The sequence below is a fragment of the Macrobrachium nipponense genome, chromosome 7, assembly GCF_015104395.2.
Source record: "Macrobrachium nipponense isolate FS-2020 chromosome 7, ASM1510439v2, whole genome shotgun sequence".
NCBI lineage: Eukaryota > Metazoa > Arthropoda > Malacostraca > Decapoda > Palaemonidae > Macrobrachium > Macrobrachium nipponense.
In genome coordinates, this window is record NC_061109.1 from 103,671,455 (window position 1) to 103,690,438 (window position 18,984).

Here is an 18,984-nt window from a genome sequence, read left to right on the forward strand (position 1 = left end):
CGTAACTAAGTCATGCAGTACGTACATAGTATGTATTTATGTATAACCATAAAATGTAAGATTTACTTTAAAAACAAGTATTAATAATATTTTCAAAGATTAATATGAACATAATAGGATATTTTATGTATATTTGATGAAGGATGGTCTTTTTAGGGATACTTTGGTGTTTGCATGTTCAGGATAGGAGTTTATGTGCATTTTTAGAGGGGGTTCCAAACATTCGTGGATTCTAACTATTTGTGCGGGGGGGGGGGCTGGTACGCATCCCCCGCGAATACGGGGGGACCACTGTACTAAGGCAGCTTTTGAAACTGCCCTTCACATTAACAAATACAATGTTTTTTCATGTTCATTCTTGTCATGCTTTAATGTTTAAAATGTGTATGTAGATATATTACGCATAGGGTATTTTTATTTTTGTACATAAATATGATACAAATTAAGGCAGCTTTCGTAACTACCCTCCACGTTGTCAGAGGATGTTTTTCATGTTTGTTCTTGTCCGCCACTGTTCCGAAAAATGCATGGTGTTATTTAATTATTTAGGCATCTTTTCCATAAATCCTTTAAAAAGTTATACATTACTTTACTGTATTCAATAATATTGTATGTATTCTCATATTATTGTATTATAAAATACTACGGCAAATCTAAGCTAGCATTCCGCAGAGCGGCCAATGTTTTGGTTTCAAATCAGCTGATGGCAAACACGAGTTTGTTTTGCCATATTTAACGCAATTCTGAGCAAATTTTCTTGCTTCTAGTTGGCATAAACGAATATCTAGATACTTGACTTAACCCTTAAACGCCGAAGCGGTAAAATAAAAATTGTCTCCCGTGTGCCGGAGGTGTTTCGGAGTGAGCGCGGAAGCGGAAAAAATATTTTTTTCAAAAAATCACAGCGCGCTTAGTTTTCAAGATTAAGAGTTCATTTTTGGCTCCTTTTTTTGCCATTGGCTGAAGTTTAGTATGCAACCATCAGAAATAAAAAAAAAAATCATTATCCTATATAAATAATGCGATATATGATAGCGCAAAAACAAAATTTCATATATAATTGTATTCAAATCGCGCTGTGCGCAAAACGGTTAAAGGTAACAAGTTACTTTTTTTTCGTTGTAATGTTCACTAAATTGCGATCATTTTGGTATATAACACATTGTAAAACGATAAAATCAACACAGAGAAAATATTATCACAAAATAATGCATGAATTCGTAACGCGCAGATGTAAACAAATATTTTTTTTTTTAATTCACCATAAATCTAAATAATGTCCTAGAGACTTCCAATTTCTTTCAAAATGAAGACAAATGATTGAATATTACTATACTGTAAGAGTATTAGCTTACAATTGCAGTTTTCGACCATGTATGACGAGTTAAAGTTGACCGAATGTCGAATTTTTTTTTTTTATTTTTTTTATATGCAATTATTTCGGAAATTAGAAAAGCTACAACCTTCAAATATTTTTCGTTTTATTCTACATGAAATTGCGCACATTTTCATATATAAAACTCTATGAAAAAAATCGCTGTATATATGCAAAAATAAACACGCAAAAACGATTCTGTCAAACTCAAGTCATACAGACGACGCAGTTACGATGACATCATCATTTAAAAACCACTATATCTTCATTATGTGAAAATAATTGGCTGAAACTTCTGGAAAGCATGCACGGCATGTTTCTGCATAGATACAAGTAATAACTCGATTTTTTATTTTTTCAAGTTTACATGTCATCCGCCATAGCGGACGGTCCCCTTAGATTAGCTGTTACATAAAATTTTATATATGAAAATGTGTGCAATTTCATGTAGAATACAGCAAAAAAAAACAACCTATGATGGTAGCTTTTATCAGTTTTGAAATATTTTCATATAAACGATAAATAGAAAAAATTTGTCCTTCAGTCAACTTCAACTCGACCGAAATGCTCAAAAACTGCAATTGTAAGCTACAACACTTACAGTCTAGTAATATTCAATCAATTACCTTCCTTTTGCAACAAACAGGAGGTCTCTAGCACAATATTTTGACTTATGTTGAATTTTTTGAAAATAGCTTTTTTTTTACGTCCACGAGTTACGAATTCATGCATCATTTTGTGATAATATTTTCTCTGTGTTGCCTTGATCGTTTTACAATGAGTTATATACCAAAATGATTGCAATTTAGTGTACAATACAACAAAAAAATTAACTCTTTAGCTTTAACCGTTTTGCTCACAGCACGATTTGTATACAATTATATATGAAATTTGTTTTGCGCTGTCATATATCCCAATATTTATATATGATGATATTTTTTTTCATTTCTGATTGTTGCATACCCCTTAAACGCCGATTGGACGTATTATACGTCAACATAAATTGTCTGTTGGGTGCCGATTGGACGTATGGTTCGTCGATATAAAAAGTTTTTTTAAGAATTCGCGGAAAAATACTTACAGGCCTACCAGGCAAAAACTTTTGAATCATGTGCCTTGGGGGATGCTGGGAGCTCACGGATCAAGCTGTTGTTTTGTTTACAATCGTTACCCAGGCGCGCAAGCGCGAATTTCTTACTTCTCGCACTAAAAAACATCAGCGACACATCTCAGAAATTATTTCGTCACTTTGACATAATTTTTGCACCATTTTATATTAGCCATTACATGGAGTATTATATATGAAAATGTGCGCAATTTCATGTAGAATACAACTTAAAACAACTCATGGTTGTAGCTTTCATCAGTTTTGAAATATTTTTATATAAATAACGATAAGTGCCAAAATTTCAACCTTTGGTCAACTTTGACTCTACCGAAATGGTCGAAAAACGCAATTGTAAGCTAAAACTCTTATATTCTAGTAATATTCAATCATTTACCTTTATTTTGCAACAAATTTGAAGTCTCTAGCACAATATTTCGATTTATGGTGAATTTATGGAAAAAACTTTTTACTTACATCGGCGCGGTAACTCTTCCGAAAAAATCATAAATTTTTTCATCCGATAGTCGCAATGTTTGCACCATTTTAAATTAGCCGTTACAAAGAGTTTTGCATATGGAAATGTGCGCAATTTCATGTAGAATGCAACAAAAACAATCCATGATTGTAGCTTTTATCAGTTTTGAAATATTTTCATATAAATAACGATAGGTCACTAATGACTTACTAATTGACTCACCGAAATAGTCGAAAAATGGAATTTTAAGCTAAAACTCTTACATTCTAGTAATATTCAATCATTTACCTTTATTTTGCAACAAATTGAAAGTCTCTAGCACAATATTTCGATTTATGGTGAATTTATGGAGAAAAAAAAACATTTTCCTTACGTCCGCGCGGTAATCCTTCCGAAAAATATAAATTTTTTCGTCCGATTGTCGTAATGTTTGCACCATTCTAAATTAGCCGTTACATAAAGTTTTATATATGAAAATGTGCGCAATTTCATGTAAAATACAACAAAAAATAAGTGAAGGTTAAAGCTTTTCTCTTTTTTGAAATATTTGCATATAAATCAGGATAAATAGAAAAAAAAACCACGTTCGGTCAACTTTGACTCTACCGAAATGGTTGAAAAACGCAATTTTAAGCTAAAACTCTTACAGTCTAGTAATATTCAGTCATTTATCTTCATTTTGAAACAAATTTGAAGTCTCCAGCACAATATTTAGATTTATGGTGAATTTAAAAAAAAAAACTTTCCTTCCCTCCGCACGCGGATTCTCCGCCTCAAATCTCCGAAATGCGTACGTCGCATTCTCGTAATATTTGCTCCATTTCATATTAGGCATTTCATAGAGTTTTATATATTAAAATGTGCGCAATTTTATGTAGAATACAACAAAAAATAATTGAAGGTTGTAGCTTTTCTCATTTTTGAAACATTTGCATATAAAAAAATTTTAAAAAAAAATTCAACATTGTCAACTTTAACTCGTCTGAAATGGTCAAAAACTGCAATTATAAGCTAAAACTCTTACAGTATAGTAATATTCAATCATTTATCTTAATTTTGAAACAAATTGGAAGTCTCTAGAACAATATTTCGATTTATGGTGAATTTAAAAAAAAAACATCTTTTTACGTCCAAGTGTCACGAATTCATGCATAATTTTGTGATAATATTTTCTCTGTGTTGCTTTGGTCGTTTTACAATGTGTTATATACCAAAATGATCGCAATTTAGTGTACAATACAACGGAAAAAAAATTAACTCGTTAGCTTCAACCGTTTTGCTCACAGCTCGATTTGAATACAATTATATATGAAATTTTGTTTTTGCGCTATCATATATCGCATTATTTATATATGATAATGATATTTTTTCATTTCTGATGGTTGCATACTATACTTCAGGCAATGACAAAAAAAAGGAACCAAAAATGAACTCTTAATCTTGAAAACTAAGCGCGTTGTGATTTTTTGAAAAAAATATTTTTTCCGCTTCGGCGCTCACTCTGAGACTCCTTCGGCATTAAAGGGTTAATAAACTTCAGGCAATGACAAAAAAAGGAGCCATAAATGAACTCTTATTCTTGAAAACTAAGCGTGCTGTGATTTTTTGAAAAAAACATTTTTTCGGCTTCGGCGCTCACTCGCGAACGCCGCCGGCATATGGGAGACGATTTTTAAAATACCGCTTCGGCGTTTAAGGGTTGATTGAAAAACCAAGGACAAACCTTTGTTTAGTATTACTATCAAACACCGTATATGCATAATTATTTAAATACAAAAAATAAACCAAAAGGATCCCACCGGGAAAAAAGATCAACGACCAGTCAGCCGGAGGTCACAAACACACATCTTTATTGGAAGACGGCTGAAAGTAAAGTGGAATGTTTACATCCGGGTAGGCTAGCCTGCCCCACGGTAGTTACTGCCTAACCACCTTGTTCAAGATTCAAGGGCCGTAATTCCAGCTACGCCGTATATTCCTATTGTTAAAGGACCAAAAGGTTTGTATTACGAATTGGAACAAATCGCTTAGCGTTGGCGGCCAGGAACGGAACCCCTGCCGCTAACCGAGGGCCGCCTGTACAATATTATATTTTAATTTTCCTTTTCATTTATTTTCCCTAGTTTTTAGCTGTGATAACAGATTCAATGATGTCACTATGGGGGGAAGGGGACCTGGACCCCCAGTTGAAATTCTCCTGGTTACCTAAATAACTTATATAGAGCTGAGAAATTAATGGATATGGTTATAGGTTTATAACATAAATGAAATGTTTGTTTATTATATTTTGATTCAACTTAATGTTATCAATGAAGTGATTGAAACTAGTTACAGTTTTGGAATAAGTGCAATGCAATTTGCTACTGCTGGTAAGAGTTAAATTTCCAGCGAGCAGAGATGAGGACAAAGGAATGGGAAATGTTGAAATTTTGAAGAGATTTTGGAGGGTCATAACTAGTCTTTTGTGTTATTGATGGAAATTACCACTTGATAATAGAAATAAGGTAAGTTTTGAATATAAGGTTTTGAGGAAATTTACATTACAGACCCCCTGAATGGCTACAATATGCGAATACTTGAAGCCCCTTTAAAAATGCTTGGAACTGCCTATTTTGATAGTTAAAAGACAAAAAACCCTCTAAAAATGCTTATACCAGTATTTTTCAAGTTTTATCACAAATAGAGCATTTAGTAACAAAAATGATATGAAAATACAGTAACTTGTGAATATTTCTAAGTGAAAAATACTGCGAATAGGCGAATTTTCTGCGATAATGGGTATACACGGTCCATAGAAAAATCCGCAAATAGGCGAGTCTGAGAATAGCGGGGTCGACTGTAGTAAGAGTTCATAATTAGTTGAAAATTGAGCTCTATAATTTCAAATACAGGTTTACTAATTACTTATGCTATTATTTTCCTTCATTCACTTGGATACATACATTTGAGAATAATATATTTTACTATTTACAAAATTGGTGCTTTAGTTTTGTGCAATTTTCTTTGGCCCCCTAAAAATATCTTTGCCCCCTTCTAGGGCCCACCATCCCCACACCTGATGGAATGACAGCTATGCCACTGACTGTATTTCTGAAATGTTGGGGAAGGAAATAAATCTAAAAAAAGACATGCTTCAGTTTCTGCTGGCCATCTTATTTCAATTATGTATACAGTTGGCCCTCAGTATAAATTGATTCACCTTACACAGTATCATTCTTACATGGTTACAAATGGGGAAATATTACAAAAGATTGAATCATGTGTGCAATACCAACAAGCAAAAGCATGATCAAAACTGTGTCAGACAATGCTACAGCATTTCTATTACAATACCATGGGTATAATAAGTAATAACTGCATAAAACAAAAACAATAAAATGATAATGCTAGATCATCAATCCCAAATCCAAGCTAATAAGCCTTTAGCACCACTCACTGTACAGTAGGGTACACATGTAACCATGAATGGTTCACAAGTGGAAACTTGACTGAAAGAAAGTGTCAAATAATGCTAAAGCATTTCCATGTCACTACTGTAAGCATTATGCTTTCATGAGAGAGAGAGAGAGAGAGAGAGAGAATTCTAACATTGTCACTCTTCATTTTTTATTTCTTGGTGTTTTTGTCATAATTTTCACTGCATAAAATGAAGAAAAACAATAAAAATGATAATGTTAAATCACTACTCCTAGCCCAGACTACATGTATTGCGTATTCAGCACTGGGCACTGTACAGTAAGATACATACGTAATCATAAATTGTTAATTTATGTTAGTTTAAATTTTTAAAATATATATATATACTGTACTGAATCAGGTATACATGCTAATAACACAATCAAATATTTATGGTGACACCTTTTCTAGTAGAATAATTTTGATTTAGCATGAATTTACCTAGGTACTGTTTTCAAATCAGCCACATGCCTGGCCAGCAAAAGGGAAACCAACACAGTTTCCAGACATACAATAATTATTGAAAAATATGATAATCTGACCTTTTGTACAAAATACTGTACCATATCATGTATACAATATGTCATAATTCATGAACTCAAAAAAGAATCAACTGGAAATGTATGGTAATTTAAAATTTGTCAAAATGAAAAAATGCAGAAAATACAAAATGCAAAAGAAAAACAACAAAAACAGATATGAAGAATAAAACAAAACTGGAGGTTAGCTAGGCCACCCAAGCTAAGGTGAAATTGAAGTCATAACTGAAGGCAGGGTCAATCCTGTTAAGAGTGGTCCACTTTGGGTTGGGTCAAAGATTCACTGAAAATTTTTGAAGATAAAAAGCCTGATTTGTAACAATGAAAATGGGTACCTGAGCTAGAACAAAATTATTACATACCTGGATTAGGGAAGTTTTATTCCTCTGTCGCAAATTTTTCTCTCGGTTTTCTTCTTCTGCTAAAGACTTTTTTCTCTCTTCTATTATTACATTTTCCAAGTCTAACTGCCTTAAAATTTCTTCTTCTCCTTTACTCCTAATTAAGTAAAATATAGCTTTTAAAATATAATCTAGTAATTTCAAGTATACGTATAGTTAAAATGTTAAAGGAGTATACTGGTATAAAAAAAAAAAAACTTTATAATGCTGCAGTGATACACATACCATACTGTAAAGTGTATTTACTATTTTTAAAAACCTTCAATTTAAAATGCAACACTGCTTTTGCATGGGTCAACTGAACTTGTAAATTTCTCATAAAGTATATTTTTTCTAACAATGCTTCAATACTTTATAAACAAATCTAGGCCACTTGCACATTAGACTAAAACACATGGTTGTGAAATAGAGTAAGCAAGCTATAAATGTTGATAAAGTGTCATTCCAAGAACACTTGTATTGTTTAAAATAATTAATCATCCTAAAATACATAACATGCATCACCACAAGATAAATTGATTGATCTATAAGACCATTCCAAAATACTTTTTTTGAGCTGGAAAGTGTCAATTTAAAAAAGAATTTATGTCAGGTTATAAAATCCAACTTTACCAAACTTTAAGATACTGTAAGGTAGAAGGGGTACTGCAGTAAACATGTTTGTCAAAAATCACAATTTTTGAAAGTATATTGTATTTTTCCTAACTATACAAATCTGAGGTCCTTTACATAAGGAATTAATTTCAGCACCAGCTGGAACTCTGTCGCAAGATTCTATAACAAGGTAGTTTGGCAGCAACTGCTTGGCTAATAGTCGGGAGTCCCGCCTGACTGGATGCAAACCTTCCACTTTGCTTTAGGCCCAGGAACAGAGTGAGGGGTGGCATGAGGTGGGACTATATGTAAAGGACCTCAGGTTTGTATAGGTAGGAAAAATACAATTTACTAAAAAAAAAATTGTGATTTGTTCCGACACGTTATACAAACCCTCGGTCCTTTACATAAGGAAGACTCACTTATTGGTGGGTGGAATCTGAGTCTTGTGAACAGACTGGTGTTCGCCCAACCTGGGTTCCCTCCCCAGTCGTAAAAGCAAAGGGGGGGGGGGGGGGGGGGGGACCTAGCCTCTGTCCAACTGATTGGAGTGAGCACTGCAACAACAGTGGTCAAACCTCTGGACCAACTTATAAGAAGGAGGCAAGCGTGCCTCTTATGAATAGCAAGCAAGAACTAGGTTCTATGTAAGCGCCAACTATAAAGTATTGGGTTTCTCTCCGCTTCCCCCCCTTGCTAGGGAAGGGACGGATAAATGCTTCTATCCCTAATGAAAGGGATAGAATAGAGCTCGGTTACATAGCTTACCTGCACTGTCGCCCTGTCCAGTGTCGTGAGGACCGCTACCCCTCTACCCGCAGGGAGAGGGAAGAAAAAGAGGTGGAAGAGAAGCCAGTCACACTCTCATTCACTCTCCATTCCTGCAGTCTCTAGGTAAGCTACACAATGTGTTGAGCAGCCACCAAGGGTCCCAAGGAATAAGTGTCCAAGGACCTGTGGGCAATATCCCGAAAGTAGAAGGAGGTGAAGGTGGTCTGGTTGGCCCATACCCCTGCCTTCAGCACCTGTGCCATGGACAAGTTCTTGCAGAATGCAGGGATGGACCAATGCCTCTGACTTCGTGGGCTCTCGGACGAAAGGTACTGGTGTTGGCACTCCTGTCCGAGTCGTACACTTTCCGGATTACCTTACGAAGCTAGAAAGAAACAGTGTTCTTGGTCACCCCGGTTCTAACGAACAGGCGGCGACACTCAGGCCTGAGGTGTTGAGTTTTCTTCAGATAGCGCCATAGCGCCCTCACAGGACAAAGCAGCATCTCATCCGCATCATTATTGGTGAAGTCTTCCAGGGAGGGGATTGTGAAGTACTCGAACCTGGCGTCAGGGACCAAAGGGTTCTGAGTCTTTGCTATGAAATCTGGGATGAAATCGAGCATAACTTTCCCCATCCCCTCGAGTGTTTAACATCGAAGGAAAGACCGTGGAGTTCTTATACTCTCTTCGCCGATGCCAGGGCCAGCAGAAAGACGGTCTTGAGGGTCAGATCCCTGTCTGACGTCTCCTGGAGAGGCTCGTAAGGTCTGCGAGTCAAGCTTCTGAGGACGAGTCACATCCCACCCCGGGGGCCTGAATTCCCTGGGTGGGCAAGACCTCTCGGAGCTCCTCATTAGGAGAGATATTTCCCAGGAGGAGGCAATATCGACTCCTCGCAGCTTAAGGACTAGGGCCAGGGCGGCTCTGTAGCCTTTGACTGCAGAGATAGAGAGGAGCTTCTCTTGGTGAAGAAAGACGAGGAAATCTGCTACCTGCTGAAGAGTGGCTCTGAGCGGAGAGACCCCGTATACGACACCAACCACAGAGGATGGACCACTTTCCCTGGTATACTGCTGCAGAGGACTGACTGAGGTAACCAGCCATCTCTGTTGCTGTTCGGCGAGAAAAGCCTCTCGATCGCAAGAGATGGTGGATAACCGCCAGCTGTGAAGACACAGGGAATGAACAGCCGGGTGGTACCGTTCTATGTGCTGTTGACACAGCAGGTTGTGCCATGGGGGAATCTCTCGCAGTGCCTCCGAGAGAAGAGCCAGCAGGTCCGGATACCAAATGGCCTCGTGCCACCAGAATCATGAAGATAGCTGGTGATCAGCACCCTGCTGATCACCTTGCGAATCAGGCAGAATGGGGGAAAGGCATAGACTACAAGGTTGTTTGTTTGTTTGTATGGTGTTTTTATGTTGCATGGAACCAGTGGTTATTCAGCAACGGGACTACGAGGTTGTCCCACAGGTGTTGAAACGCATCCTCTGCAGCTGCCTATGGGTCCGGCACAACTGAGAAGAAAACCTGAAGTTTTCTGTTGTGCCGGGTGGCGAACAAATCCACTACTGGATGCCCCCACAGGTTGAAGAACTTTCCACCATGTCTGGGTGAAGAGAACATTCGGTTCCAATCACCTGATTCTGGTGGCTGAGTTCGTCTGCAACTACATTCCTCTTGCCTGGAATGTATCTGGCTGACAGCTCTACCGAGTGAGCTACGGCCCACTCATGCACCTGCATCGTCAACTGGTGCAACAGGAGGGACACTAGTAGTGTTGCCATTTTAGCGGTTTTCCCGCTAGATCTGGATCTTTTTGCTTCAGTCTCGCGGGAAGAAAGTGGGTTTAGCGGCTAGCGGGAAAGTTAGCCGTGTTTGAAAATGTTTAGCGGTTTTCTGGATTTTTTTTTTTCCTTTTTAATAGGTTTTATTTCATAAATCATTTTATTCCAATCTGATTCACTAAAAAATAATTTTTTTTAGAATTTTCGATACTTGAAACTTGCAGTGCAAGTACTAACAGTTGCCACAAAGTTACCAACTATATCATTTCGTAAAGTGCTGCATGAAATTGGTTTACAAAACAAAAATGAAGAAAACAATTTAGAGGGACAGTACCAAATTAAAGGATTATATACTTTGACCATTCAATCTGGGTTAGCGAGGGAATTAAACTACCCTTTCTCTTTTATCTTAGTCTGCCCATCGATTAAAAAGGTCAAGCCAGGTGTGGATTAAAATGGTCAGAAGGATCTGTCGCAAATGGGCTCGGAGTCCGCTCGTAAATTGGTTTGACTTTAGGACGTCCGCATTTGACTTTCGAGGAGGAAATTCCCTTGTGGGTGCTACAACCAAAGTCATTAATCCTATAAACGGTGACCTGCCGGGCATGGCGACATTTGTGCCACATCTATGATATTTCACCACTTTTAATTGAGACGTGTGTGTGGAATTAGGAAGAATTGGCATCGCTTCTAATGGGAGGTCGTTCTTTCTACCCAAGTCCAGAGCATATGAATTAAGGGATGCACTCAGATTTGGTCTTTATATATCCTTCATTAAGACTTAGTTTTGCCTGTGGTGACAACTCCTGTGTTTTTCCTGATTGGAAGGAGGAGACAGTAATCTGCCCCTAGAGCAAATCACGTGTTTGCTACTGAGACAGAAATTGAAAAACAAGATAATATTGAACCATGATTTCCATCGCTGCCAAACATTAGTTCATTTCATTCAGTTGTAGACTTCATAGAGTGTGATCGGACTCGCGCAAGTCAGTCGTTGACCTTTGTTAATTGAGATAGACGATCGCATATTGAATCTAGATTCAAAATGCCCAAGACGCAGTATACACAGAAATTCCGAAGGGAGTGGCTTCAAGATGAAGAATTAAAACATTGGTTAACTGAAAAAAAGAAGGGAAGTGGTGAAAGTGTACCTAGTTGTAAATTTTGTCAGTGTGTTCTTGCGCCTAAGTTATGTGATTTTAAAGCTCACGGGAAAACAAAAAAACACAGGGCAAATGCTGATTCATCCAACGCAAGACAGCTTACAATACCATTTCAGCCTTTGACAAAATCAAGTGAAACTCAGATTGCAGAAGGGCGTATAGCATTGTTTATTGCAGAACATACCTCAGTATCAACTTGCGATCACTTGAATGATTTATGCAAGGCATGCTTCAGTGATAGCAAAATAGCATCGATGACAAAGATCAAGAGATCCAAGTGTAGTGCTATACTAAAGAATGTTTTGTATCCTCATTTCAAGAGTGACTTGAAGAATTCGGTTGGTGATAGTCCTTTTAGTTTACTGATAGATGAATCAACAGATATCAGCGTTAACAAATATCTTGGAATAGCAATAATTTTCTATGACGAAACGAGAGGCCAGATAGTGTCTACTTTTCTAAGTTTAACAAAATTAGAAGAATGCAATGCAAGTGGAATTGTGGCTGCCTTGAAAGAGACTGTATGATTTTGGACTGAATATCAAAAACTTGAAAGGCCTTGGAACAGACAATGCCAGTGTTATGGTAGGTGTGAATAATGGCGTCTATGAACAGTTGAAGGTAGAGGTCCACAATCTTGTTTTGATTCGTTGTGTATGTCACTCTCTACAACTGGCCGTCTCTGCTGCTGCAGCTGAGGTTCTTCCAAGAAATTTGGATTATATTATTAGTGAAACCTATAACTGGTTTTCTCGATCACCATTACGTCAGACAGCATACCAGAAGATTTATAATCTAATCAATGAAAATCATGATCCATTAAAAATTGTACAATCATGCCAAACCAGATGGCTTTCTATTGCAACAGCTGTAGAGAGAATCCATGATCAGTGGTTAGAGCTTAAAACCCACTTTGACATTGTACGTAATAAGGAAAGATGTTTTATGGCGCAGATGCTTTATGAAATGTACAATGATGGTCAGAATCTTGCTTTCCTTAAGTTTCTATTACCAGTATTGAAAGACATCCAGAGAGTTAACAAATCGTTTGAATCAAACGAATCTGATCCGACAAAACTTCATGATGATCTTGTGATGGTTTTAAAATCTTTAATGAACAAAGTTGTGATACCTACTGCAAAAGTTGACCCTCTGGAAGGTAACATTAGCGAGTTTCTAGACCCCAAGCCATACCTTGGTTATCAGTTTGAGAAAGAAATTCAAAGTCTGCAACAAAAAGGATTCTCTGACGTTTTAGAAAAAAATATGAGAGCACGATGCATTAAGTTCATTACCATACTTATAAAAGAGATTCGTCAGCGGTTACCAGATAATGTTAAGATTCTTCAGCACATGTCGTTGCTATCTGTTAAAAATTCTCTTAGTGTTGTCAAAGATTCTCTCATTCCATTGATGGAGCTATTAAAAGTTTCCCCTGCAGAAATTACGATTATTGATAACCAGTGGAAGGACCTAACTTTTATTAAATGGAAAGAAGTTGGTCAAACTGTTAAGTTTTGGAATGAAGTTTTTCAGTATAGAGATTCATCTAATAGTAATCCATTTAAGGAATTGGGAAGATTTGCAATATCCGTCTTGGTGCTACCCCATTCAAACGCAGAGGTTGAGAGAATTTTTAGCCAGATGAATCTTGTGAAAAATAAGATAAGAAATAGAATGCAGACAAAAATGATGAATGCTATTCTTGGGATCCGTTCAGGGCTAAAAAGACATGGGAAAACCTGCTTTAATTATGATGTGCCGCCAAATGTTTTGAATATGATTGGAACTAAAGAGACATACATCAGAACATCAAAAGCAGCAGCAGCAGCAGTTCACGGGACGGAAGGGGAGGAGGAGGAGCCAGAATCATTCGATGGCCATGAAGATCTGCTGTTTTTTTGACATATTGACAAAGGTAAACATTGGATTTGTCTGTCTGTGCATTTAGTGTTGAATTCCACATAACCAATCTAAAACTTATTTTCATCCTTTTTAACATACAATGTTAATAATCATGTGCATTATATATATATATATATATATATATATATATATATATATATATATATATATTATATATATAGAGAGAGAGAGAGAGAGAGAGAGAGAGAGAGAGAGAGAGAGAGAGAGAGAGAGAGAGAGATGTAGATGTATTAGACGATATAATTTTACACAAGATACTTATAGTTTAGCGTTGACCCTTTTTTGTAGCTGTAAAGTATATCCTGTAAAAATCGCGGTTTCAAGTCCAAATCTAGCGGGTTTTAGGGCTCTGGCCAGCGGGAACTGAAAAGTTTTGATGGCAACACTGGACACTAGGCCCCCCTGTTTGTTGACGTATGTCACTACCATGGTGTTGTCGCTCATCAACACCACTGAGCATCCCATTAGTTGTTCCCGGAACTCTTGGAGTGCGAGGAATGCAGCCTTGAGTTCCAGGAAGTTGATGTGAAGGTGCCTGTGGTGATGGTTACACACTCCTCCAACCAACAATTCTACCAGGTGTGCGGCCCAACCCTCGGTCAATGTGTCTGAGAACAGAAGCATCTCCAGAGGGGGAGTGCGCAGGGGCACTCCTATTAAGAGGTTCCTGTCGTCTAGCCACCAGGCAAGGTCCTCCCCACTCCCTCCGTGAGAGGACCCACGAAGGATTGTGGATCCCGAGCCTGTGACCAGCAGACGAACTTCTCTAGTGACGACAGGTGACCGATCACGACTTGCCACTGCTGAGCTGACTGTTCCTGTAATGACAGGAACTGTCTGGCTACCTCCCTGAACCTGCTGATCCGAGAGTCTGCAGGGAAGACTCGTGCTGCTAAGGTATCGATCAGCATGCCCAGGTACTTTATCCTCTGCTTGGGTTCTAGATCTGACTTCTCGACATTTACCACAATCCCCAGATCGTGGCATAAGTCGAGGAGTTGATCTCTGTCCTGTAGCAACTGCGAACAGGAGCTCGCCAGGACCAGCCAATCATCGGGATACCTCATCAGACTTACCCCGACTGAATGGGCCCAAGCCGACACAAGAGTGAACACTTGGGTAAACACCTGTGGGGCGGTTGAGAGACCGAAACAAAGTGCCCTGAATTGGTACACTGTCCCGTTGAGGATAAATCGGAGGTACTTCCTGGGAGACTGGTGGATGGGTATCTGGAAATACACATCCTTCAGGTCCACCGAAAGCAGGAAATCGTTCTCCCTAATGGAATCGAGCACTGAGCGTGCTGTTTCCATTGTGAACCGAGTCTGGTGAACGAAACGGTTGAAGGGAGAGAGATCTATCACTGGTCTCCAGCCCCCCGTAGACTTCTCCACCAGGAAGAGTCGGCTGTAGAAACCTGGTGACTAATCTCGCATAATCTCCACAACTTCTTTGCTCAGCATGGTCTTCACTTCTTGTTTCAGTGCTACATCCCTGGCAGAACCGGGGACGTACGTCTGAAAGTGGACCAGGTGTGAGGTGAGGGGTGGCCTCAACTCAAAGGGCAGTAGGTATTCCTCCCGAAGGACATCCGCTACCCAGGTCTCGGCTCCGTAGCGCTGCCAAGTTGCCCAATGGCTTGCCAGGCAACCCCCCACTTCCGGCAGCAGGTGAGGGGGAACGCCGTCCCTAGTATTTCCCTCTCTTGCCCTTTCGCTTAGCCGCTCTCCCGTGAGAGGAGGCTTGAGAGGAGAGCTGCTGCTCACTTCTCGAAGTGAAAGAGGAAGGCTGGGTCTTTCCTTGTGCTACCCTCGACGGTGCTAGCGTCTTAGGAGCGGAGGAAGAGCTAGCCAAGCCCCAAGGCTTGGCCGCAGTTGATTGAGACTGCCCAGAAGACTTCGAAACTGCCTGGTATACTAGGCGGTCACTGCCCTCAGTTCTCTGCTTTTCCACCGCAGTGTCCAACATCTCTCTGGGGAAGAGAGAGGAGAAACCCAGCAACGGTCCGTTACGTAGACCTAACATTACCTCTCGACCGGCTGCTCTGGTTACCCGAGTCAGGACTGACACCCGTCTCCTCTGAACCAGGTTGGCTGTCTGGTGGGCGAGGTAGGAGATGACCCTACCTCCAGATTCGCAGTCTCCCAAACGCCGAGTCTTCCTCGGGAACGATAGGTTCCGAGGAGGCTGCTACTCTGGATACAGGCGGCCCGCAGTTAACGGCGCAATTGCTCAACGGCGAATCGGTTTTACGGCTGTCGTAAAAAATATTCATTAAAAAAATAAGGCATTTTAAGGTATTTTTACGGCACAATTTTCGGTCAACAGCGCCGCTAGCGCCGTCATGTCTAACAAGTACATACATTTGTAGAAATACCGTTCAGCCCATAAAGATTATGCAAATGATATTAAAAAATTGTATTGAGTTATTACATAGGTATTAGGGTAAAATATATGCCTCTGTCTGTTGTATGCCAAAAATATAGAGTTAAATGAGTGCAAATTTAGCTATGATATGTCGATTTATAAATGTTCATGCTTTTATGTTTAAAATGTGTACGAAAATGTATTCGTATAGGTATTTTTATTTCTACACATAAATATCAAATACGTTATCAAATACGATGTTTTTTCATATTCATTCTTGTAAGCAGCTGCCTGCCGCTCTTCCGAAAATATAGAGTTAACAAGAGTGCAAATTTAGCGATCGATGTGTTGATTTTATAAATGTTCATGCTCTTATGTTTAAAATGTGTATGAAGATATATTACATATAGGGTATTTTTATTTTTGTACATAAATATGATACAAATTAATGCAGCTTTTGTAACTACCCTCCACGTTGTCAGAGGATGTTTTTTCATGTTCGTTCTTGTCCGCCACTGTTCCGAAAAATGCATGGTGTTATTTTATTATTTATGCATCTTTTCCATAAATCCTTTAAAAAGTTATACATTACTTCACTGTATCCAATAAAATTGTATGTATTCTCATATTATTGTATTATAAAATACTACGGCAAATCTAAGCTAGTATTCCGGCGGAGCGCCAATGTTTTGGTTAATCAACTGATGGCGAACACGAGTTTGTTTCGCCATATTTAACGCAATTCTGAGCAAGTTTTCTTGCTCCTAGTTGGCAAAACGAATATCTAGATACTTGACGTATGTGAGACAAGTTTATTTTTCCTTATACGACGTGTTTTTAGGGGGAAATATGAATTGAATAAGTCTCGTTGTGATTGTGACTTTTTTTTTTTTTGTTAACAGATTACATTGGTGGCATATTTATTGCGTAAAAAATTTATGAAATTCTGTTCTCAATTTTCCTTTATATCATCATAATACAAAATTTACGTTATTTATCTTATATGGGCGTGAAACCAACAGTAAAATGTGTTCTTTCAAGCCCAGTAGTTTAGATTAAAATGATTTTATCTAAATTTTATCTACAGTTGTGTTTGATGGCATACGTTTACTGGAGTTTTATCCTTGTTGCCGATGCACGATAATAGCCATTAGCAGCTTGAACAGTTTTCTTAGCTTCAGTTATAACTAGGTTTAAATTTAACAGTATATTTCCCAATTGATCTTTGATCTATAGCGAATAAAGTTATTACATTAACCCTTAAACACCGAGCCGGTATTTCCAAAAGTGTCTCCCGTATGCCGGCGGCGTTCGCGAGTGAGCGCTGAAGCAGATAAAAAGTTTTTTTTTTTAAATCACAGCATGCTTAATTTTCAAGATTAAGAGTTCAATTTTGGCTCATTTTTTTGTCATTGCCTGAAGTTTAGTATGCAACCATCAGAAATGAAAATAAATATCATTATCATATATAAATATTGGAATATATGACAGCGCAAAATTTTTTTTATATATAATTTTATACAAATAGCGCCGTGAGCAAAACGGTTAAAGCTAATGAGTTAATTATTCTTTTGTTGTATTGTACACTAAATTGCGAGGATTTTGGTATATAACAAATTGTAAAACAATCAAAGCAACACAGAGAAAATGTTATCACAACATGATGCATGAATCCGTAATGCGCGAACGTAAAAAAAAAAAGCTTTTTTCAAAAATTCACCATAAATCGAAATATTGTGCTAGAGACTTCCCGTTTGTTGCAAAATTAAGGTAAATGATTGAATATTACTAGAATGTAAGAGTTTTAGCTTACAATTGCGTTTTTCAACCATTTCGGTCGAGTCAAAGTTGACCAAAGGTCAAATTTTTCTATTTATTGTTATTTATTATGAAAATATTTCAAAACTGATAAAAGCTACAACCATGGGTTGTTTTTAGTTGTATTCTACATGAAATTGTGCACATTTTCATATATAAAACTTTATGTAACAGCTAATCTAAAAAGGTGCAAACATTACGACAATCGGACGAAAGAATTTCAGATTTTTTCAGAAGTTACCATGCGGATGTAAGGAAAAAGTTTTTTTTTCATATATTCACCATAAATCGAAATATTGTGTTAGCAACTTTCAATTTGTTGCAAAATAAAGGTAAATTATTGAATATTACTAGAATGTAATAGTTTTAGCTTAAAATTGTGTTTTTTTACCATTTCAGTTGAGTCAAAGTTGACCGAAGGTTGAAATTTTGGCACATCATTATTTATATGAAAATATTTCAAAACTGATAAAGCTACAACCATGGGTTGTTTTTAGTTGTATTCTACATGAAATTGCACACATTTTCATATATAAAACTTTATGTAACAGCTAATTTAAAATGGTGCAAACATTGCGACAATCGGACGAAAAAATTTTTGATTTTTTTCGGAAGGGTTACGGCGCGGATGTAAGGAAAAAGTTTTTTTTTTTTCATAAATTCACCATAAATCGAAATATTGTGCTAGAGACTTCCAATTTGTTGCAAAATAAAGGTAAATGATTGAATATTACTAGAATGTAAGAGTTTTAGCTTACAATTGCGTTTTTCGACCATTTCGGTTGAGTCAAAGTTGACCAAAGGTTGATATTTTGGCACTTATCGTGATTTATATGAAAATATTTCAAAACTGATAAAAACTACAAGCATGGGTTGTTTTTGGTTGTATTCTACATGAAATTGCACACATTTTCATATATAAAACTCTATGTAACGGCTAACAAAAACTGTGCAAACATTACGACAATTGGACGAAAAAATTTATGATTTTTTCGGAAGAGTTACCGCGCAGATGTAAGGAAAAAGTTTTTTTCATAAATTTACCATAAATCGAAATATTGTGCTAGAGACTTCCAATTCATTGTAAAATGAAGGTAAATGATTGAATATTACTAGAATATAAGAGTTTTAGCTTACAATTGCATTTTTCGACCATTTCGGTAGAGTCAAAGTTGACCGAAGGTTGAAATTTTGGCACTTAT

At 37.6% G+C, this 18,984-nt stretch overlaps 1 protein-coding gene across 1 annotated transcript in view; it reads right to left on the reverse strand.

The window, feature by feature from the left end:
• The window catches only part of LOC135217114 (CDK-activating kinase assembly factor MAT1-like), a 116,199-nt gene that overhangs the window by 21,762 nt on the left and 75,453 nt on the right, over positions 1-18,984 (reverse strand). Inside the window, exon 4 of the mRNA XM_064252816.1 lies at positions 7,316-7,451. Within this exon, the coding sequence (XP_064108886.1) occupies positions 7,316-7,451 (136 nt within the window). The remainder of the gene's footprint in view (positions 1-7,315; positions 7,452-18,984) is intronic.